This window comes from Diadema setosum, chromosome 14, assembly GCF_964275005.1.
Source record: "Diadema setosum chromosome 14, eeDiaSeto1, whole genome shotgun sequence".
Classification (NCBI taxonomy): Eukaryota; Metazoa; Echinodermata; class Echinoidea; order Diadematoida; family Diadematidae; genus Diadema; species Diadema setosum.
The window spans coordinates 5,748,372-5,772,879 of record NC_092698.1 but is presented as its reverse complement, the minus strand read 5'-3'; the positions used below and the strand labels follow the sequence as shown (position 1 = coordinate 5,772,879).

The 24,508-nt window shown below is 37.6% G+C and overlaps 2 protein-coding genes across 2 annotated transcripts in view; one reads left to right on the top strand and one right to left on the bottom strand.

Moving 5' to 3' along the window:
• The window catches only part of LOC140237395 (CTD small phosphatase-like protein 2-B), a 61,749-nt gene extending 54,603 nt beyond the window's left edge, over positions 1-7,146 (bottom strand). Inside the window, exon 1 of the mRNA XM_072317316.1 lies at positions 7,080-7,146. The gene's annotated coding sequence lies outside the window, so the exon portion shown is untranslated. The remainder of the gene's footprint in view (positions 1-7,079) is intronic.
• Positions 7,147-10,818: 3,672 nt separating this feature from the next.
• LOC140237559 (AP-3 complex subunit sigma-1-like) lies at positions 10,819-23,626 on the top strand. The gene is made up of 6 exons (XM_072317494.1): positions 10,819-10,932; positions 14,422-14,513; positions 16,392-16,503; positions 17,738-17,809; positions 18,693-18,800; positions 22,318-23,626. Exons 1-6 carry the CDS (start codon positions 10,864-10,866, stop codon positions 22,426-22,428), a joined length of 564 nt encoding a protein of 187 aa, XP_072173595.1. The 5' UTR covers positions 10,819-10,863; the 3' UTR covers positions 22,429-23,626.
• The last annotated feature ends 882 nt before the right edge of the window (positions 23,627-24,508 follow it).

The following is a 24,508-nucleotide window of genomic DNA, read 5'->3' as shown; positions in this document are numbered from 1 at the left end:
CCAGACAGAAGCCCTAACTACACAAAAGCCTTTCCACCCTTCTCCTCCAGAAAGGGTCAAACTGGAATGAATTCACCCAAGAATGGGAATATTGTTACGTGTTGTTATGGCAGGTCCTCTTTCTTCATTGGAATCTGAACATCCCGCAAATGTCACACTGCAGTAAAGTCTGTGTTGCCATGACAACAGGGGGTGGCAATAAAATGCCAATGCTACAGTACGAGTATCTTTTGATTAGCTTTTGATGGATGTAATATGAGTATTATCCTACAGACGTAATTTCATCAATTACTATTGCATATCAAGTTTACAACTTTTGACTCACATGAAAAGATCTAGACCATTATGATTGATACTTGTTGCTACCCTGAACCAAAAACTAGCAAAAACAAACAAAAATAGAATAAAAAATAATACAATGCACTCCCATTATAACGAACATGGTTATAACAAAATTCTGGTTACAACAAAGTAAAAATTCAGGCCGCAACATTATCCACTCTATGTTTTTTTATTGTTTATGTGTTCGGTTATAATAAAATTTTGATATAACGAAAGAAAACTGCCGATCCCAAAGACTTTGCTACAACGGGAGTCCACTGTATGGCCAATTTCCACAAAAGTTCATGACCATCTTCAAAAATATCTGACATTTACGAGAAACACTCTTGATGATATATTTCTTCCCATGGCTTTGTTTGTTTGTTTATTGTTATTGTTAAAGATTTGGATAATATGATCCCCTACCCACTGTAATCAAGATTATAATCACAGTATCAAAGATACTAAACTGGTGTATAGACCAGCATCAATTGACAATCTGACTGAAGCAGTCGCGGAAACTACAATGTGTACCAAGACCTGCAATATTTCATGCAGGTTTATAACGAATCTCCCCTCCAATACCCCCTCCCTTTATCTAGAACACAGAATGAAAAAAAAAAAATGTAAAAAAAATATGCTTCAGGTAAAGCATAACGGTACCAGGTTTCTTAATAATTTTCTTATTGTTCATGGCACCACACGTTTACAAATCACAGGCAGGTCCTTTCATGTGGATAATGAATTAGATTCATATTAAAGGCATTAAAACCTCATCTTATTTTGACTCGTTTTGTTTTGGGGAGAGAGAGGAGGAGAGCAGGATAATAAAAATTCTGTGAGGCACAATACTTCATACTCTTTGAAGTAAATATGCTGATTTTGTGCTAAAAATTATAAAACAAACATTCAAACTGCTAGCGACATGAAACCTTCCTCACAAAGCTTACTTTCCATATGCCACATGTGCCAACTTCACAAGAACAAAAATGAAAGGGGAAAAAAAAAATCCTTTCCGTCAATTCAAGTACTGGCCGTGCTGACAGAGATATCCTTCTTCCTGAGTTGACACCTCGAAATGTCAGAAGGCCCCTTTAATACACAGGTTTAATACCTGCCTCGCACTCACACTGATGCCGAAATCTCTCGGCGTCACCAAAATTTGACCTCTGCACCCAGTGCCTAGACAGGGGACTAGCCAGTACCCCCCCCCCCCAAGAAAATGATAATGATAGAATAAATAAATGAATACAAAAATGACTCAACCAAGCAGATATCACATCTGTCTGAAGTCATCAAAGATTAAACTCATGGCATACAGGAGGCACTAGTACCTACAGTGTGCAGTCAAAAGAGCAAACTCAGGGAAGTGTAAACAATTTGAGCAGATGGACCGATACATAAATGTGCAGGTATACTATTCAAAGTACTTCAATAGGCAGCCTAACTTCCATAGCACATACACTAGTTATTGAACGCACAAGCATAAAATCTTTGCCAGGGACCATTTCAACTGAATATGGATCATGACATACTGCCTTACTGGAACTTTCTCATGTGGGTTCACTACACATCATAAAGGTTAATTAACTCTTAAAATGCCATGGCTGTTGATGAGTACAGTCACTAAAGACCTTCATGGAAACCTTCCTTTTTGAATCTGAGTGTGGGATCAGTGTCACATTTTAGTCTGAAAACAATTTTTGATAAAAAAAATAGATGACAGATATAGTCTACCAGAAAAAGAGGAAACCAGGAAAAGGTTTCTGGAGTTGGGAACTTTATAAACTTTACATGAACATTGTAGATGGGCTGGAGTAGACCAATGAATACTGTGCAATGTCTGAGCGAGCAGTCAACAGGTACAGGAGACTAACGTATGGACTTTCTTTGAACACTTTGCACTGAATTACAGAATGCACTTTGATACTTTCAAATTGATATTCCTCTTATAAAACGTTAAAACAAAATCCAGTACCTCTCTTAATACAAGTCCGACGATACTGAAACTGATCTGTTTGATTTTTTTGTCGATGTCAACCTGAACATGGAATTGGAGTTTTTCTTGGAGGATTCACAGAAACTACATGTATGGCAGTACGCACACTTGGACAGAGCAGTGAAAGAAACCAATATATACCAGCTAGTTGTGTGCGCCGTAGGTTCGCAGGCATGCAAGGGAACCCCTGGTGAGATCTGGAGGCAGAGCCATTGAAGAGCTCACAGGAGCAGTGCCCTCTTCTACTCGCAATTGTGCCTATTTCAGGATTTGTTTACTTCAAACAAATACACCTCGCACTAATAATCACAATGGCACCTGAAAGCTGAAACGCAAAACATGGGTATCACAACACAGTTTGTACTGATGCTCATGGTGGCACTCCTAATTTGGGTCTCGTTCATAATTTCTAAAGAGTGGTCTGGTCTGTTTATTACACACATATCTGCGACTTTGTTTCCAGGAGAACTCATCATGTCAAACAAAATTTTGTCTAGATTTGCATGGTAATAGGATTGAACAGAAGTTTGCAGGGGGAAAAAAATGGATTTTTGAAAGTCATGGCAGCTTGTATGTTCAAAGAACAATGAGTAACGAACTGTTCTCACATGACCTGAAGAAAGTAAGTAAACATAACTGTCCTGGTCACAAGCAAAGGTATGAGCACCGTTTTTTAACACAAAATAACAAAACATACGGCTTAGAAGCATCACTTTGCTCTATGTAGAATGATGTGTGATATATATCCTCAAATGTATGGAAATGAGAAGAGGAAGGCATTTCATTCACAGGAATTCTCATCTTTCAAAAGCCACATTACTAGTGTGGACAAAGACAATGATGGATGGTCATTGCCCATTTTTGTGTTGATATGATATCCCATCAATAGGTCAATGGTTTAAAATCAAATGCCATTTGTCTATTTTTTCTCAAATTGTCATTGATCTGTTACTCTCATTGGAATTGCGCTCATAAAATTCAATTTTCTCCCCGCACTACTTACGTCTTACACTAAACAGAAGGTGTACTCCCCTGAAAATATAATATCAAGTACCACTAGCACAAAAGCAGGTACTGTACATTGCAATATTTCTGAGAGTATAAGAGAAATCTCTTTTTTGCCAGGTCATAAAGTGGATAAAGTCAACATTTTGAGTATTATCATAGATTTCCTCTACAGAATAAAACACAATTACCGGTAAATGCAAGAATTAAATGCAGTGTGTGATGTCACTGAATATGGCACATTCTCACACATATCTGAGTTGAATAATACAACACTTTGTGACAATTTGCAAATTACGATAATTGAAGTTCTAGCCATTGGCAGTGAGCACTTGAGTTGTTGCTATGGTAACAGCAACTTGCAGCATAAAGATTCTTATAAAACACATACAACAAAGTGTATGTGCACCTAAAATGCTGTTGAATGGTTGCAATTGGTGACTTTGCTGCCACACAACACATCTAATGGATGCAATGAAAGGTCAAACATATTCAAACAATACTTTTGGCTCCTTGTAAATGACTATTCCCCACTATATGACATTGATGCATAAGTGTAGGCATGCTTACATACATATGCATCATACAATAAGAAAACCCATTCACGTCTTTCTACCGAAAATCGAAAATGGATATTGTGAAAACCCACAATGACCCGAGAGTTAATTGAATTTCTACACAGCTGCTTGGGCAGTCTTGTATAAACTTTGACAAGACATCAGCAGGCATCAAAGAAAGCGTTGCTATGGAAGACAGGAGAGAATATCAGAAGGGAAAATATTAAGATGATTTAACAGCACTTCATAAGATGGGTTTTGAATTTCAATATAGTCTAAATCTATAGTATCATGAAATACTTCAAAAGAGAGAAGCACTGAAAATACAAACAGTGCCACAAAGCCACTGATTCTATTAAAACATTTTAAGCAGAATCTGACTCGTCAATTAAATGCCAAGACAGCTACAGCTGCGTTACACTTCAACTAGCATGGTACCAGTGGGTTCCTAAAGCCAGCTGTAGCGTATAGCAGTCACACAACATTACTAATATGGTTCTTTTCATTCCAGTCTTCCTACTCTGCCATTTGAGTCCCATCGTCTTTAAAATTTTCTCTAAGACTCTGTACACTAATATGGACCCTTACATAGTTTTTTTGTACCACTATACCCAACTTCCATAAAAAGTTAATACTTTTGGGCAGCAGCTCAGAGTAAGAGTCATTTCCTTAATATTTTCCTTAACCCGTTGAGGACGTGTCCCGAGTATACTCTGGCAAGCGTCTATGGGAAATGCGTGTTGCAGCAAAATCGACCCGTCCTCAACGGGTTAATACTTTCTCCAAGATTCTGAACACAACACATACAGTACATATCCCTTACATAATGACATGTGGTGTGTAAATCCTAAAATTAAATCTCAGACTATTTAATATACAAATGTAAGATATTACATAAAATATTCTCGGATACTGGGAAAAATAGATGGCTATCAATAAAAATTCAGGACACGATTCCCGCAGACACTGCACATGTATTTGGTACGCCTTGCCCAACTGGGCACGAAAAGGGAAGGGCATTATTTTTAATAGGCAAAGGTCCCTTTACATAATTACTGTAAGACGAGGAATGTTCGCACGCATTTTAATCTCGCAAATTTCGCGCGAGCCAAGATTCGTGAAATTAAAATGCACATGAAAGTTCTTGTCTATACTATATACATTGAATGTTAGAGGCAACTTGTGAAAATTTCATGCTGCGAAAAAGGTCATCGGCTCTAATTCGCAAAAATTTTATGCCGCGAAAATATTATTTTACAGTACTTGCCCTAACTACAGTGAGTTTACATTGCCCTAATCAGACAAGTGACTACAGACTAGTGAGTTTGGAGCACCCTGAAATTACTTCATTTTCTCCATGAAAAACAGAAGAATAATTATTTTAAGTGAAAAAAAAAAAACAGAAAATGTCATGCATGTACATGAAAAAGAATAAAAATACACATTATGAAAAAAAACATGAAAAGAGCATGTGGGCAAAGACTCACAACAGTAAGGTTCAACACCATTGCTTAATTAAAACATTTTAGGTGATATTTGAATATCAAATGTTATCCATGACTATCAAAGTTCACTATTTAACAATTTTGCTGAAATTTCCCATGGTTGTTGATTGCCTTAGAAGCTGAGAGTACAATAAAAATACAATTAATTCCACAGTATGTACATTGGATTATTTATTCACTAGATCAGTAAAATGACACTGACAGGAATCAATAAACACCTATCTCCATTCAAGAACAGATCCTATTCAGAGGCCACATTACATGTACTTACTACAGTATACATGTAACTGACTAACTGTTTCTGTTGTACACAGGAGAGGTCTTGCATCTACATTGTACAATGCAATATCTTTGACATATTGAACATGTCCACGCAACGTGAATAGAAATATTTGAAATTTGTGCTTCCCACTGCTACAGTTTTATTACTCTCACTGTTGTAAACATTTTCTTCTACTGACTAAACGTTAGACCGACACTTGCACTCATGAGATTTATATTCTTCATTCTAGTTATACCCTAGCCTAGGCTAGATATCATTTATTATTCTTTATTATATTTTACTTAATATCTCAAACAAGTGCTTTTTATTCCAATTCTATAAAGATAAATGGCACGACACAGCTGCTATTTAATATGCATTGTTGTGGGCTTGTTACTAGTGATATACAGCCATTCTCAAATTCAATCAGACTTTCCGTGTATTGACCGATTCGGGTTCGTTGAGGGCAGCAGACATTTTATGGCACTGGGCGCAGCCATGAGCTCAAATTGCGGTGTCTCAGCCGACCCCCCCCCCCCCTGCTCTCCCCCACCCCCAGGGCAACATGTTTATCGCGCACTTGTAACAAAGGTTCGCGCACTAAGCAAGCGTTCGCGCACTCAGTACGAGATGCCCATTGGCTAAAGCAACCATGCATCAGTTTTTCATTCTGCGCGCATGAGAGGGGTGGGGAGAGAGGAGGGGGGGTCGGATAATACACCGCAGTAATGGCGCTGCCCATGCCAAAAACACACATAGCGCGTCACAGAATCGGTCAATAGGACCCTACTAAAAATAGAAGTGGGAATAGATGCTAGGACACCAACTTGTACTTTAAGAAGTTAAATTTACAGGTAAATAAATAGTCAACTCACAAGAACACTGTAAATTTACAGTATGAGCACAAATGAACCATAAGTAAATTGGACAAAGCATTTCACTTGTCACAAGTACAGGTACAGAATTTCAGCCAGAGAAACTTGTTTCTAGTTATGGCGGGAGGATTCATGTTTGAAAATTCGGCAACTCGCAGCAGCAGCCAGCCTGCAGCAGAGCCCTTGGCTTGCACGCAAACAACCTGGCTGGCCGTGTGCGCGGATAGCCGTGGCTTGGCTGATTGTGCATGCATGTGACATGCACCGCACGAGAGCACTGACTACGATATGGGGGAGATGGGCTGCCCGAATCACTCTGCACATTATTACTGCACTGTACTTGTACGACAGTCTATGTTTACGGTAACAGGGTCGCGGCGAAAGATTCAAGAGAAACGATTAGTGTTGTTTCTGATTTTCTAAACTATCCCCCGAAAGACACAATATACCATGTATATTGCATGATTTTGAATTAAACAAAAAATAGAAAGCCGTTATTCATGATGCTACAGAACGATCGTAAGCATGCAATTTAACAGATAAATGCTAACTTACCAGCCTACATTCCAGTTTCGTCTCCGGTGTTCCCGCGACGAAAATAGCTTGAACTGCGATGTCCCGGATGTTTGCAATAGTGCCATCATCAGTAATGTAAAAGCAAAAAGCCATCGCGAGTGCACAGTGGTAAGTACACTGACTCGGCGCGCTTGTATTCACGCGAAAACTTACAGCTGAAAACTAGTCGTTCAGGCGTATATTATCAATTTTATAGGCTATTATACTGCATACCAGACACACAAATGCTCAAATTTTCCATTTTAAGATATATAAAAATTAATAGTTCTGTTTCCAGAATATTCATTATTTTACAAGTATAGTTTAAGATAAAAAACAAATAAATTTGAAATATCAGGTTGCCAGGAATAGTCTAGTCTTGTATCCGCGGCAAATTCTGTCTCAGTACAGAGTCATGAAATAGATGAAATAAAACATTAAAAAGAAAAAGCGAACTACCGAATGATGCACAGTGCTAGTGAACATAAAATATACCGTATAGTTATGTGTTGAGGCTTCCTACGTTAAAACACATGAATTTCCATCGTTTTACAGAAAACAGACTTCTAAAGAAGTATCCATTTTGTGGAATCTACCTGTGATGAAAAACTTCGAGAAACCAGACCAGTGATGTGGAGATATTATTTCCTCCTGCCGTGATAATTTTTCTTCATGGCGTTTTCAGACACGAGTCAAATTATCAGTTTCGTTAGTTTTCTCTTGAATTGTCATTCTGCATTGGTTGTTTGTGTTTTGGGGAAAAACAATAACCAACTGCGCATTTTTGGTTGTTTAGCGTGTACTAGCTTCAAATCAATGTTTTGCAAAATAAGAATGTGCTTAAATTATGAAGTTTAATTCCTTAATTAATTCGTATCATGAAGATCAAAGCTTTGGCTTCAAATTTCCGCTGTTTGTTTCTTTTTGTTTTTGCTAGGCCTATTTGTTTTTGTAAGCTGTAAGCTCACTCATTAATATTGGCTGAAAAAAAAATGAGTCGCCCTTGAAGCGTTAGTGGATTCAGTGATGACACCAATATTTGTTCCTGCGACGCCGATTGCTCCAGTTTTATTTTCTCCAAGGACTTCGGGTTATAGGCCTATAAATGGGGGTTTTAGGTTTTATAGTTTGATGTGAGGATTATATAGGATTAGAGTTAATAGGGTTATATGTTTGTGGGTAGAATTTATGTTTGGTTTAGCGTGCAGATACAGTTGCGACGGCCAACTACTGCTACTGCTATATTCTCGCATTATACGACGTATACAGCTACTGTAATTTTGGAGCCAGTAAAAGAAAAAAGCTGCAATGTTAATGAAAACATCAAGATCTATAGAAATGATGATGCAGAAATCAGCATAAGAAAAAAAAAAATATATATATATATACATATATATATATTGAGAATTAGTTCAAAAGCTGTGCTCAAAACCCCGGGGCTCAACTGTGTGGTCATCTTAACGGGCCTCCGCTTTTCAACCAATCTGATTTCACTATCCAGAGAGTATATAACAATTTTTGATCCAGAATGTAATTTAGAATATATCACGTGAATCTCTTTGAACCAAAGACTATGTGATGATTTTTTTAAAATATCCATATTCGGAGAGAGACATCACGTGACCTAGCGCGGTCTTTTATTTTGCTTAAGGCCCAAATTTACTTTTCACCATGCGATATATAATAGGCCTACTAAAATGTAGTATAGGTACTATACCTTTACAAATGACGGGTACTTATTAAACGACCACTCGTCTGTGCTCAGCTGCTGGATTGCCTGTGTAGGCCTTTAGCTTGAGGATAGCTGATGGTGGTCCTTGCAATCTTGCGAAATTGGCTGCCGCGCCAAATCGTCAATGTTCATAAAACAAATAATGGCCAACATCAGATACTTGGTGGGACGTTAGTAGACGTATTCACCCTCACGTAACTTTTGAACAATCCATGCATAAGAACCTCATTGTACTGCCAAACTTTATACCGACCCTATCTTTTGCCTTGTCAAATATACTGAAATAAACGGGAAAAATAAAACAGAAAAAAATGAATGTAGTGAATGCCAATTTAAACGCGGGTTAGTGTGGTTGATGATGGCGAAGTTCCGTCTCAAAGTTGGTCTGGCCATGCTCTCCTCCATGAACTTCAGAATGATGACAAGCCAGGATAATGTTGTCGGCGTAGACTCACAAAACACCTGCAATATTTATCGTATGAGGTCTATGAGCACGGACAGATGATGATGATGGTAATAATAATAATGATAATGATGAAGATACTGAATAATAACAATAATGATAATGATAATAATAATGATAACAATAACAATAATGATGATGATAATAATAATAATAATAATAATAATAATAATAATAATAATAATAATAATAATAATAATAATGATGATGATAATGATAACAATAAAATAAATGTAACAATACTTTCTATAAAAAAATCGAGTGAAAATATTCACTCTTAAAGGAGTGAATACAAAAAAGAGTGAATTCAGAGTGAAATTGGAGTGAGTTTTGAGTGAAAATTACTCATTTTGGTGTAACCTCAGGGATCACTCAAAGATTTTGGAGTGATCCCTGAGGTCACTCCAACACGAGTGAAAATGAACATTTTTACTCAAAATCACTCGAAATTCACTCTTTTTTGTATTCACTCCTTTAAGAGTGAATATTTTCACTCGATTTTTTTTTTTTTTTTTTTTTTTTTTTTTTTTTTAGAGAGAGTAATAACTGTATTACCACCATCGAAGTGAACCGTGCAGTTTATTTACAATGACTTGAGTAAATTTGATGCAATTTTCCACGTCTGGATATTTTTTAGCACACGTCCAACTATAGAAATTGTTTCAACAGGACAGGTGTGAGACCTAATTTTTTATATGTGCATGTAATAACCCCTTGCAGGTGTTGCATGGCAGTGCGGCGCCATCTCTCTCCCCCCCCCCCCCCCCCTCCCCCCTTGGCTGGTGAGTTTCATTTCCGGTTGGATTGGTATATAATGTATTGTTCCTTGGAATCTGAAGGGTAGATTATATTCTGTGAGTCAGATACTAAATTTGGTTTAATATGAATTTCTAGCTCAGTCTCAGTGAAGGGATGGGTGCCAGGTGAGAGCTAAAATAGGGATTAAAGCGAGAATTGCTCAGCACTGACTCTTCACCGCCATATGGCGGTCTGGAAAATAACATTCCAGAAAATGCAACTTGTTTTTTTTTTTTTTTTTTTTCTATTTTTTATTGTTGTTACTAGTATGTGCCATTGAAAGTCGCGGTAAACATTCAAAAATACAGTGTACCAGTAATTATTCACGTAAGAAAAACACACGCACACACACACACACACACACACACACACACACACACACACACACACATACACAAACATACGATAAACAGAGAAGCTTAGCTTAGTGAGCACTCTTAGAACAACAATCTTGCTGTTGGAGAAGAGATCTATAACCTTTCGGATTGAGAGCAACATACATACAGCTGTAACTATTGATCAGCTTAGATTATCATCATGTTCTGAGCACTAAAATCTTTATACGACTTTACGATTGTGACAATTTCCTTTTTTTTTTCATTTCGCATTCATTCATTCTTTCTATCTTTCTCTCAGCTATGGTTCGGTCAGTGATCGATAGCAACATCGTTTCAATCTTTTCTATAGATCCTTCAGTCAAACCGATCACCGATTGATATCGTCTCCGTCAGCAGTCCACCCTATCATCTGTGATTCAGTTCAATGAGATCGGGCAAGGTATTCGCGTCAAGATGATAAAGGCAATATTAGTCTTCAACAACCATGGGAAGCCCAGACTTGTCAAGTTCTATACACATTATGTAAGTTCTTTATGTATTTCCGTAGTACCAGGTTACCGTAAAGATATATTTTACCGGTTTATTAGACTGATGTGTGATGTCCCGTGGCGTTTGAAAGTGCGCGTTTGTGTGGTCCCACATATAAGGATTTACGCGAGCGATTCGCTGTACAACCGACTTGGATTGGGTGCAGCATCAGCAGATGAGTCTTTAGAACTGAAGTTACTGTTTAATAGTATGACATGAGTAGAATACAATCTAGTGTGTGCGAGACGAGTGTGGTGTTTGTACGCATTTATCTCGAACGAGTCGGATCAGGGCAGTCAATAATTGCAGATCAGTTAAGTGAAAAGGCGAGAACATCAGGATTTTATTTTTAAACAAAGAACGGCATAAATTTTAAATTTACACAAATGCATAACGTTAGACATCTAGTATTGCAAAAGTGGTTTCTGATTTGTAAGTGGGCCAATCACACAAACACGGACGCAGTCGCAGGCGTCAATAAATTTACATCACATCTGTGCCTGTGGTCCACTGGACTGGAGGAGTTGTGCATGCCATGCGTGACATGTGTTTTACATTCAATTGCTTGTCGGGACATCACTGAGTAAACCACCTGCCACTAGACTCTATGTAAATTTAGCTGTCTGTACATACGTACAGTGCACGTGCGACCTCGATTATCTGGCCATCTCCGCCCTGGGATATCCAAACTTCTCTATCATCAATCCAGACGTGTTCACACAGTAAAGACAAAAAGAAAAAGGGATTTTACAAATAAAATTCCTACAATTTGATTTGCAGTACAATAGTAAAGTAGGCCTACTACTAGTAAATAGTATCGGCACTGGCACCACGGTTCAACCTCCCATGCCAAGGACAAAGGTTCAACTGTACGCAAAAGCATATTCAGCTTCTACTAAAAGCTACTAGTTTCTACTAGGACCTACATGCACTTGCAGCAGGCGGTCAGATTTTGGACAGCATTGTGGTCAAATTATGGGCAGCTTGCAGCATATATTGGTATGACTATGAAATCGGTCAGTATGAGTCTTTTGTTCTATAATTTACTCCCAACAGAATAAGATGCTAATGTACTTTTGTATCCACGCCCCTATAGATACACTGTATCTCATATGATCTACTGAACCAAATCTCAGGATATAGAGGCCTTCCTGTTAGATTATTTCCAATCACTCACATAAATTTGAACCAAATCAGTCATCGACTTCGGGAAGCGTCGATATTGACGTTGACATGCATGTCGCCACTGAAAACAACTCGCTCTTTGCAAGTAATTGCGATGTACGCTGCCTTTGATCTGAAACTGAAGTTAGCCATCTAGTATGCGATGACTTTTTCAAGTACAAGGGAGCAAAAAGATCAATGTTCAAAATGATTTATGGCAAGTCGAATGAAGTCGGATGAGAAATGCAGTACGCTGCCTACTTACATGTACTTGTAATTACCACTGAGTTAGTAGCTACACTTGTACATATACGTACATCAGAGAAACATTGTTTCTCCCATATCCCGCCAAAGCTCTTATCCAGGACAGGCACGGGTCGCAACATTGCTAGATAACAGAGGTCGCACTGTATTTAAGAGACAGTCACTCCATATTTGCATTGCCCAGACAATGGTATTGCAAATCATTTGAATGAATAAATTGATATTTTATGTTTTGATATCGCAGTACATGTACTGTATGTGATTTAGCCATTTCACTGGAGACAATGAGATTGATGTTCAATGGAAGAGCATTGTTAAGGAGATGTACAGCAAAACGCTCACATATAGTACTGTACACGTCCTCTACCACTGCACCATGATTGTTAGCCCACAAGGGCATCGTGTACAGTACCAAACCAGAACCAGAACCAAATTCTGTAGAGGGACCACAAAGAACCTACATTGTACATTGTATCATGGCTTCAAAACTGCTGTTTCTATGCAGGGAGAGCCTTGGTACATGCTCTCTTCCTTTTTCAGCCATTTTAGATTTTTTTTTTTTTTTTTTTCACCAGGGTATTAGTATCCCATCTACATCTGTACCAAGCATAAGTCAAAGCTACAACTGTACTTGGTAGTACTGTACCAACAATTGTACATATGTCTATTTGCATACATACTATTGATAAACCATGCAAAAGGTAACATACAGTAATTGTCTCATCTTAGCTTTTCTCGAAGATGTAACTTTACAGCACGGGTGTGCTTTCTTTTCATAGTGGACAATTTCAAAAAAATTTATTTTCTCTTCGTAATTTTCTTTTTTTTTTTTAAACCAAGATAAGTGTTTCTTCACAAGAAATGCCTCTGTAATGTGGTAAAAACTTGACATTTGATTAGTCAATTTGTTGTCATATCACTTGACATTCAAGATGCCACTTATTGATTTTCATCCCCTATTTTGTAAAGTCATTACAGAGTGTAAGTATCTGCAACTTTGATGTGTAATCACAAAATGACCATTTGATAAGCAGAATCACTGAAAAATGCTGCTTCGAGGGGATGTACAAATTGTAATGTCATTATTTGCAGGTCCCTTAAATCTACTATATGGGGAATACTATGTAAGTCATATTTTGAACAGTACATTCAAATGGCCCTATATGTTCAAATATTTGTGAGATTTCTCTCAAATTTTACTGATCTGCTACTGGTATTTACAGTATTTCATTGCTAGAATTTTTTCCCTACATCGTATAGCCTTCTCTCCACCATAGAAGTGAATTGTTTGTCTGAGCATCATCCCTGGTTCTTTATGATGGGTGAATTGAAATACTATGGTCAAGCTTAAGTATGATTCATCCAACCCCCCCCCCCCCCCTCCAAAAAAAAAAGGGGGGAAATATATATATATCATGAAAATATCAATTAAGGCAAAAATTACATGATGACCAAAATTCAGCTGGCAGGAACCATTGATATACTTCTTGATTGGAACTCTCACACACATGTACACATATTCCTATAAGTAGCTGTCATAGCAAGTGGCTTCATGTGTTATACACCAAATTTCTCACTCTGATACGCCAGATAACATTTCTTGCATACAATTCATAGCATGGTTCAAAGTTGCTACTTGTTCCTGGTCACACATATTCCAATATATTTCAACTTCGCAGTGCTTCTTGACGGTGGCAAATTGTCTTTAGAGGAGGAATATACTGTACACTGCAAAGTTGTCAATCACTGTAGTAGGCCACTGTACAGGATATGTACATGTCATTATGATGTTATTATATTTTTTCTTCATCAAGAAGAAGATTTTTGTTTAACAAAAATAATGTTTTTCTAAAATATGATTTACTGGTAAAATGCATAGTGTGTGCAGTTCCCCATGCCTTAAAGCAATATATGGTGTTTGCTTTCAAAACATGTTTTTTTACTACCTAGTAAGATCTGCAGAGGTTGGACACCCTGACTTTATGACATGTAACCCATGTGTTCCTTTCCTACAATATACATTTGTGTCAGTCGTATTCTTAAATCCCCAAACAGAATGAAGATGAGCAGCAGCAGATAATTAGGGAAACCTTCCACCTGGTGTCCAAACGAGACGACAATGTGTGCAATTTTCTCGAAGGTGGCATGTAAGTTAAAGTCGTATTGATGCATTAATCAAGGCTTTGTTTTATGTTGTTTGTTTCTTGCAAGTTGATGGTTCATTGGCCAGATAGCATGATCGCAAAGATCAATAATTTTTCTACGATTAGCTGATAAGCTAATCATGTATTATACAAACAACAAGCTTGAATCTCATCCATAGAGCTTCACAGCATCACTCTCATATCTGATACAAAGATAGGCAGCTGTGTATCAATCTGTACACATGCTTGTTCTGTTGTTAAAGGAAGACAGTACAGAAAGTGGATTTCTACATACTTGCAAGGCTGTGATAGCATGTGATGTAACCTCTACGAATGGATTTTCAGTAAAGACCCAAATTTAATATTTTTATTAATTGGGAACTTTCCCAAACTTATGTTGATTTAACCAATACAGAAGATTTGTGAAACACTCAGTAAAAATAAATCTCGCAATGCACTCAAGAGATGTGATTTCTGTTATTTAAATGTTTTGGTTCATTTCGTATGCCACCCTCACCAGATGGCAGCACTAGAACTCTTCATGATATCATGGTAGTAGGACCATGCATAGAAATGTCATAAGTATTTCACGAATATTCATTTTTCTAGGACATTGAAAGAACATGTGACCTAGCTCCATTGGAATGCACAGAGAATGAAGTATTTACCTTAAATATTTGCTAATATGTTGAGGGAATGTGCACTTTTCATAAAACATGAAGTGTTCTACTGTAATGTGACATCACAAATTATTGTGGAGTTCCCAACTGTAGAGGGCAGCACAGGTAACTAATCAATGCTTTTAACATATACCTTTTACAGACCTCCCAAAATGCAGCAAAACATTAAATATGAAGCTCAGGGGACTTGTTTAGGCCACTCCTGAGAAATTTGGAAGTCAACAGTTATCTACAATTTGAATAATGCACAAAACTCAACTACTCAGTAGTTCTGTGTGTCAGCCACACTTAAGCCTTTTTGTTGCAGTCTTCTGTATTTTTTATCTATAAACACAAATTTAAAAGTATAAGAGCTTATAAATGTAATAACATATAGAGTGTGTGGCAAGAATGTATATTATAGAAATGTTTGTAAGTTTTGATGAACTTTCTTCACAAAATATACATGATGGACACACATGCAGTGCATGGGTCTGCAAAGGTAGCCTAGTAATGTACTGGAATTTACGGTGAGCCCCGAAAAAAATTCAATTCAAAATCTAACGGTCAATAAAAATGTACTAAATGTTACCTTCCACTTTCAATACTTTATGGGAGTTTCTAAAATGATACTCTCTTCAACATACCACTGTATTTATACAACTCTTCATTTAAGGCATTCAAATGGGATTCCCTACCTTTAACTTTTTAGTAGAGCAGCCAATTATTTTAAAGTTTACTGAATTGTGTCACTAATATTTTACTAATCTTTCTGAGTCAATGTATATGTTTGGGGAAATTACTGAGATTCCTGTGATGGGATGGCACACCCTCAGGTACAATGTACTGTAAACGCCAAATATTTTGCAAGGTTTTCATTTTTGTGAATTTCGCAAGTCAGGTGCTATTCGTGAATTTAAAAACACGCAAAAATATTAAGTGTGATCTTGACATGAATGTGACAAGCATGCATACATTTCTCTGTTCTGTACTGTACTCCACAATCGCAAATTTAACCACTCCCGAAAATGTCAGGAAGTCCCGATTAAATATACATGTATGGTGTATACAGTATAAAATTCTTACCCAGGTACCTCATATATTGTTATTATATGTACTCCTGCCAAATTTTGAAAAGTCTGAGTTACAACTTCATATGAGAAGAACTAGAATGTATTGCATCGAGTCTCAAATGTACATCTTTAATTTTGCTCCATTGTAGGATCGTAGGCAATGAAGACTTCAAGCTGGTCTACAGGCATTATGCCACACTCTACTTTGTTTTCTGCGTCGACTCATCAGAGAGTGAACTTGGCATCCTAGATTTAATACAAGTGAGTACTGGTTTTGCTTGCACAATCTGGCTTTCCTTTTATGCCAGTTTCTAAACTATTAGTCACAGGGCTGATTTATGAGCTTTATTTGATTCAGAGCCCTGTTTTTTACAATAGTGTTCAGTGCAAATTATGTAATTCATCTCTTCTCTCCCTCTCTCTCTCTCTCTCTGCACTGAGTATCAAAATTTAAAAGAGGACGTAGCATGTGTTCTGTATGAGAATTCACTACTATCTGAGCAGTAATGGCCTCTGTGTGAAACATTAGTTTCCGAAGCATATAACTCCAAAATCACATTTTCTAGTGTTTCGTTTGAATGAACCAGAATTTTGTCACTGTTGTATCGCATGAACTTAGTACAGGTTGATTCATTCATGAGACCTATGCTGTGACATGTGTTAGGGAAATTACTGAGTGCGCAAGATCATTGTGAGATATTGTGTAAAGAATGATTCTTTGCCTTATATTTTGTCTGTTCATCAAATTACCTTTTTTTTCTTCTTTTTTTTTTTAAAGGAAATTCATTGGTAAGGGATGGGATGGGTAATCAAGTTATCAGAATGATAGATGTAATGCCATCCTACAATGGTACAATTAAAGAGATTTTGCCAGTTTTTAAATCGCTATTCGTATACAATTACTCATGACTAGACAGAAGCATACTTTTTTTTTAATGTCCATTTGATGAGGCAGTCATGTTCAACAGTACTTGGCTTTTTATTCAAGGTGATATCATGTCCTCCAGACAAGCTGATTAATTGATACAACTTTCAAGTAGGCCATTCAGTCTCTGAGTCTAGCGGTTTGTAGTCAGATGGTACATGTAAATAGATACATGTATATATATTTAAAGATATGCTGTTATACAGTCATTGATTCTTGAGATGCTGCCCAGTAGTGATTGAAACAGATCCATAGTGTTTTTAAGAGTAACCACAGCTGCACACATTTTTGGATAAGGCCTTCATTCTATATGCTTGCTCCTTCTTGATAATGATATTGATATTCCATGTGCAGCATGTAACTGATTTGTAGAGTTATCAAAAACATGAAGGAATATAATGTAGTTTTGTAACAAACTTACTTCTCCCCTTTAGCAGGAGAAAAACAATTATTAAGATTGCCATTTCTGTCCTTTAGGAATCCACTTATAACATCTCTTCATTGTTCTTTTTTTTTTCATTTCATTATTCTTAAATGTTTCTCTCTTCTTGTTTTCTTTTTGTCATGCAGGTGTTTGTAGAGACATTAGACAAGTGTTTTGAAAATGTGTGCGAGCTTGACTTAATATTTCATGTTGATAAGGTGAGTTCATGTGATAGTTTTTGTTTTTGCAAATTTTACTCCTTGAAGGCATTTACTGAGATTACATGTCTTAGGTGCATGTGTATTTGCTTAGTTGCAAACTGTTAACTTTGAAATTGAATACCTTAAAGAGATTCAGAACAAAGACATATGATTTTGTATATGCAATATATATCGCATTGTTTTATTTTTGTGAAGTTTGCAAGCTGACTGATATATGTGAAATTAATCACTGGTGTAAATATTTCCCCCATGACAGAAATGCAGTGTATATCATTTCTAAAGTGAAAAACTTCATTTTTCTAATGAAAAGAGATGCTCAGCACTCATTTCATCACTATGGTTCTTGATCCCAAATTCAACTACCAGTACTTGTAAAATTGTGTCACAAGTCCCGCTTTGCAAAATAGTATGCTTGTAAATATATCATGATAATGCAGTAGTCAGAGGTAGGGATGAAATTAAAGCTCCTTCAAAGACCGAGTGTGTTGTCAGCTGCCATGCTGTTCTGCTTCCTTTTTCCATCAATGGTTCAGTGTGTAAACATTCTAGACCAGGTGTTTCTAACTTGATGTTCAAGAGTGTTATCCAATTTTCATGATTTTGAAAGTGTATAATTCTAGTTACAAAAAGATGTGACGACTGTTGTGTATACTCATGCATTATACTTTTCAGAAAGATGTGACTGGCAAAGTCAAAAAAATTTTGAGACTCAAAAACTGTTGTAGATGATGAAATGAAAATGATTCCACAGAAGATGTCAAACACCTCCCCTCCCCCCCCCCCCCTGCAAAATTCAGAAAAAAAAGGAAAAAAGTGAAAATTTACTTGAGTTACAGTAGGTCATCTGTAATGCTTCTAAACTCTGACCTCTGATACACAGGTGCATCACATCCTGGCTGAGTTGGTCATGGGTGGAATGGTCCTGGAGACAAACATGACAGAAATCCTCACCAGGATAGAAGAGCAGAGCAAACTGGAAAAGCAAGAGGTAAGACCAGGATCATTATGGCAACCAGAGATGACTCTTTGGAGGGGTTTAAATCAGTTTTTGTTTTTGTTTGCAAGTTTGTTGGTGTTTGTTCTGCATGTATGTGTATGTGTTGTTGTTGTTGATTTGTTTGTGTGTGTTTGTTTGTTTGTTTGTTTGTTTGTTTGTTTGTTGGGGGGGGGGGTTGTCTGTAGGGTTAAATATATGGCATAAACAGTATTCCAGTCAGGCTGTAAATTATAGCAAACACACATATTCTCAATCCAATCACAATAATATTCATGTACACAGATAGGTTAAGAGGGAGATTGAGGATAAAGTATCTTTAACAGTGGCCTATTAAAAGTACCATTGCAGTAATTGAAGCTATGACCTTCACATTAAAGCTACATTGTTCAGACCATGGACCACACTTCCACCTATTCTGGTTGGGCAAGTATTTGTATCAGGGACCATGTACAGTGCACTCCCATTACAACGAACACGGTTATAACGAAATTTCGTTATAACGAAGTAAAACTTCTGGTCCCAAAATTATTGCCATTAAAATGTATGGTACAAAATTCGCTTATAATGAACACGGTTATAGCGAAATTTTCGTTATAACGAAGTATTTTCCGAGCGCCACTGACAAAGAAAAACAAAAGAAATGTGCTCCGTTGTAACGAAATGCAGATCGCTTTCGAAAATACGTATTGGAACAAGCATTTATAGCGTTTCTGCATGGGCGAACGCTTCACATCACTGTGTGTTCGCTCCATGTGTCACACACAGTTTCAGGGGAACTTGCGTTATTGTAATACAATAATCTGAAATTAAATAACTATTCGTTTTATTGTTCCGATGGTTCTTTATTACAAAACACACAGATTCTGATACACCTAAAATGTCCGTTAGTTTGAAAATGAAATAGGGTTTGTTATTACAAACATTAAGGCGTTATTCAAAGGTTCGTTATCAATAAGGTTCGTTATCAATAAGGTTCGTTAATCCGACAATGAAATATGGTTCTTATTACGACTGTTCGTTAGTCCAAAAATGATAGGAATTTCTAACGTTCGTTAATTGGAACATTTAAAAAAAAAGTTTCGTTAATCCAAAAGTGAAAAAGGTGAGTCCACTAACAAAACTTACAAAATTACAAACCTTATAATCATCTTAAGATAACCGAACCTTCGAAATAACTAACCCTTCTCTGTCTTTTTGGGTTGTTTTTTTTAATTCACAAACCTTCTTCGGAATAACGAACCTTATTTCATTTTCGGATTAAAAAACCTTCGGAACAACGAACCTTCGGAATAGAGAACCTTTCTCAGTTTTTGATTTACAAACCTTCGGAATGACGAACATTATTTCATTTTCCGATCAACGAACCTTCCGAAAACAACAATATATTTCTATCTAAATCATAAACTTTCGGAATAACGAATCTTCGGAAGAGCGAAGCCTCAGATGAATAAACCTTCGGAATCCCGGGAATGGGGAAACTTCGGAATAAGGAGCCTTCGGAGTAAAAAAAACTTAAGTAAGAAACAAACATTTGGAATAACGAACTGTCATCGAATCCTTCGCCATCATTTTCTATACATATGAGACATTACAAACAACTTTATGCTCTCTTTTAAATGTAATATTCAAACGAAATTGAAAAGGTACCATCCCATTTTCACATAGCTTTCAAGTGTATGATTAGTATTCAACAAGTACATGTATTATGATGTATGCGTGCGGATAGCGTCCTTGTTTTCGTTATTATTGTATTTGTTCGGTTATAATGAAATTTCGATATAATGAAAGAAAACTGCCGGTCCTGAACATTTCGTTATAACGGGAGTGCACTGTACAGACATTTTCCAATGAAAGTGTAATCTTCTGATGCCAATCACCAACATCATGGGGAAATATAAAGCAGGAGGGATTAGTAGATGCTACATGTACCTTTAGGCCCCGTTTACAGTGCGAGGCTCGGCCGCGGGCGAGTCTACCTTCATTTCAGTGTAAACGCGCAAAAGGCCAAATGCGAGGCCAAAATTGGCCTCGCATTTGGCCTCGCTCTGGAGGTGGTCTCGGCCACAGCCGAGCCGCGGCCGAGCCCGGCCTTTTCTCAGTGTAAACGCAAACTGGGCCAAATGCGCGGCCAATTTTAGTCTGGCTTCCAAACCCTCTGCCTGTATCTTTCGCTATTCAGGATATTAACTCCTTCAACGTCGAAAACTAGTATAGTTTAAGGTGGTTTTGTCCTGCAAAGGATTTTTTTCCTTCGACAAAGGCATTTGCCCGAACAGCGACTTTGTCGCCACGAAATTCAGTTGGCAAAGGGTCTGAAAACCAGACAATACCAAATTGAGATGTTTACAAGAAGAGCGCCACTACGACAAAATATTGAAAGGTTTGAATCAAAAGCGCAGCCGAGCCCGGCAGTGTAAACGGACAAAATTTGCACGGCCTCGCAATTGGGGCTGGTCTCGGCCGCGGCTCGGCCGCGGCTCAGCCCAGCCCCGCACTGTAAACGGGGTCCATGTTACTTACGGCAACGCTGCACACTGGCACTGGTCCGTCGGTCCCTGATCAGTAAAAATCACTGTCGGACCAGTAACTTTTTCAAGAATTTACCAGTAAAATATGGAAAAACTGGGTACCTGCTGGTCCGACAGACAGGTCGGACCCAGTAGAAGAAATGGGTTAGTGTGCCGCCCTGCCTACGGTTCCTTTAAATTTCACTGTGAAGTACAAGAGAAGAAGTGCTTTGTGAGTTATAAGTCTTGTGGTGATTGTTAGTGATGGTGGTAGTAGTAGTGATAGTGGCAGTGGTAGTGGTAGTGGAAGTAGCATTAGTAGCAGCAGTAGTAGAAGTAATAGTACTAACAGTATTGCAGACAACAGTGTTAGGAGTCGGATGACTAATAGTACCTGTATAGATAATATTACTAGCAGCAGTATTAGTAGTTTTGTTTACGTCGATGTAGGGCAATTTGTCAATCAGTTGCAATTAGTAGTTTTGGTTTTATATTTGTTGTGGTATGTTTGTTGTCATCATCAATTTCATCATCATTTACCTTTTCTTTTCCCATACATGCTGGTCTATCAGTGGCAACAGTATTAGTACAATGACTAATAGTACCAGTCATATCAGTAGCAGCAGTAGTAGTAAAAGTATGATTATTTGTAGTCACAGTATAGATAACATTACTAGCAGCAGCAGTTGTGGTTTTGGTTTTGATTTTGTTTTGGTATCATTGTTGCCGGTCATCAATGTCATCAATGTCATCTTCATTATCTCTTCATTTCCCATACAGGCTGGTCTATCAGTGGCAACAGTATTAGTACAACGACTAATAGTACCAGTCATATCAGTAGCAGCAGTAGTAGTAAAAGCATTACTATTTGTAGTCCCAGTATAGATAATATTACTAGCATCAGCAGTTGTGGTTTTGGTTTTGATTTTGTTTTGGTATCATTGTTGCCGGTCATCGATGTCATCAATGTCATGTTCATTATCTCTTCATTTCCCATACAGGCTGGTCTATCAGCGGCACCTGCTCGGGCAGCAGCAGCCGTGAAGAACATCAACCTGCCAAACATTCCCACGCCCAACATCAGCTTGCCCAACCTGCCCTCCTTCAAGTGATGTCAGCCCTGTTACGTCCAAAGAAAAGTAGAAACTAAAAAAGAAGATATATATAAATATGACTATACATATATACAGAAACATATATGATATGTAAGTACAGGCGTATGGAGGGAGCAGTGTCATTGTGATCGTGGTCCCTTTAAACAAGGATACATTTGTTGGAGTACCGGTAGATTAGGGGTGTTACTACCACTCCACCAGAGGCATCCTTTGCGTGAAGGGATTAGTCATTGGTCCCATGAAACACTTGCTGCTATGTACATCTCCATACATGCATACCAGATTAAAGGTTGCATTTGGGTAGGACTTCAGTTGAAATGTTCGCTCCATGTTCAAGTTGACTGATTAATGTAAAGACAAGCAGAACAATCAGAAGAATTGGGCAAGACATTTAGAGAATTTTACAGTGTCATGTATTTTCTGTGAAAGTGACATCAGTCACAGTCACATCATTGTATGCAAATAAGATGAGATGGTGATGTCATAGCCTCACAAGTTTCGATTTCATTTTCCTTTCTGGCATGAACGCAATAAGAAGAAATTAAAGGAGGGGGGTAGTTGCTGCATTTTCAACAACAAAAAAAATATATATATAATAATTGTTTCTCTTTCTTTCCTTTACAAACCAGTAGGAGAATTGAAGACATCCATCGCCTAATCTAATTTGCACAAATGATCATGACGAATGTCACACTTTAAAGACTTTCCTACATTTCAGTTGACTTTTATGAAACTGTTACTTTTCTGTGCGTTAGACCCCACTCTCCCTTTAAAAGTCAACTACAACACAAAATGAAGTTTCCCTTTAAGGTAGCTACAGTATGTGCCATAGTGTGGCTAGAACACATTCCTCTATGTTACAGCAGGGATCAGATGTTGAAAATCACAATGTGTTTTTACCCTGAAAAGCTTCTCCATTCTTTCAAACAACTCACCACATTTTTGTAAGTATTATTTCAGAACCACCAATCCAGTGTCATGCTGGTTCAGTATGCACCCGCTTTAGGTGTACTGGTATGCATGTTCATCACGTGTAGATCTGAGCCACTGTCATTATTCCAAGGGGGTGTTGTCAGAATGTTTTTAGTAGGCCTCAGATAAGTCCTCGGCAGGGAGGTTTCTGCAGCGGGAGAATCCCATGCCTCTGGTGGAACCTCCAGGCAGAACCAGATATCGCTTTGGGCGTGGAATCAGGATATTGTTGCGCTAGCATCATCACAAATACTATAGTTTTTCTGATAGGTTTGAGGCAACACATATTAATGAAGCCCCACGGAAGATTTATTTGTTTATGTTGAAGGTATCGAACGATTCCCCCCCCCCCCCCCCGGACAAATGGGTTTATCACTTCATGAATACAAATATTACCTGTGTAGTCCTCAGAATTTTGTCTGCTGTGTCATTACATATGATGCTGAAATGATGCTTTCCTGCATACACCAAGTTTTGTGCTCGTAAAGACCCAGAAACAGTAATTCATAGTGTTATATCATCATGAGTTGATTTCTGTTATGGGTTGATTTTGTAAATTCCCACCTATTCTAGAATGGGGCGTACTAGCAAAACAGTAATGAAATCTCACAAACTAGTGACCGAGCATTTGTTGCACCATTGAGAATATCAACTTAGTTGTAGACATGTAGGACAAAAACATATTTTGTGTGTTCCTAAAATGTTATGTTGACAAACTGATGTGTGGATACCTATTATACTCACGTCATTATACAAAACCTGTGCTTAAAAAGAATAAAAGAAAACATGGAAAGCAGTAGTAGGTAAAGAAACACTGTAATTGCTTCAGAGGCAAAACGTCTTAAAGATGAGAATGGTTGCATGTTTATGGCGAAGGAAAGTTGCTTGATTTTGAGTTTTCTGAAAGCAAGAAAGGCGAACACACTTGAAAGGACCAGAATTCATTTATTTAGCAAGTAAATTCACTCCAAAATGTAGATTCGATTTCGTCTTTGTTCAGAGAATATCAAATTGAGCTGTCATCTCATCCATATCATTTGTATTATTTATTCATAGGCCCAGATAGCCCGACCAGATGCTGTGGGAAGCATGGTCACGACACTTG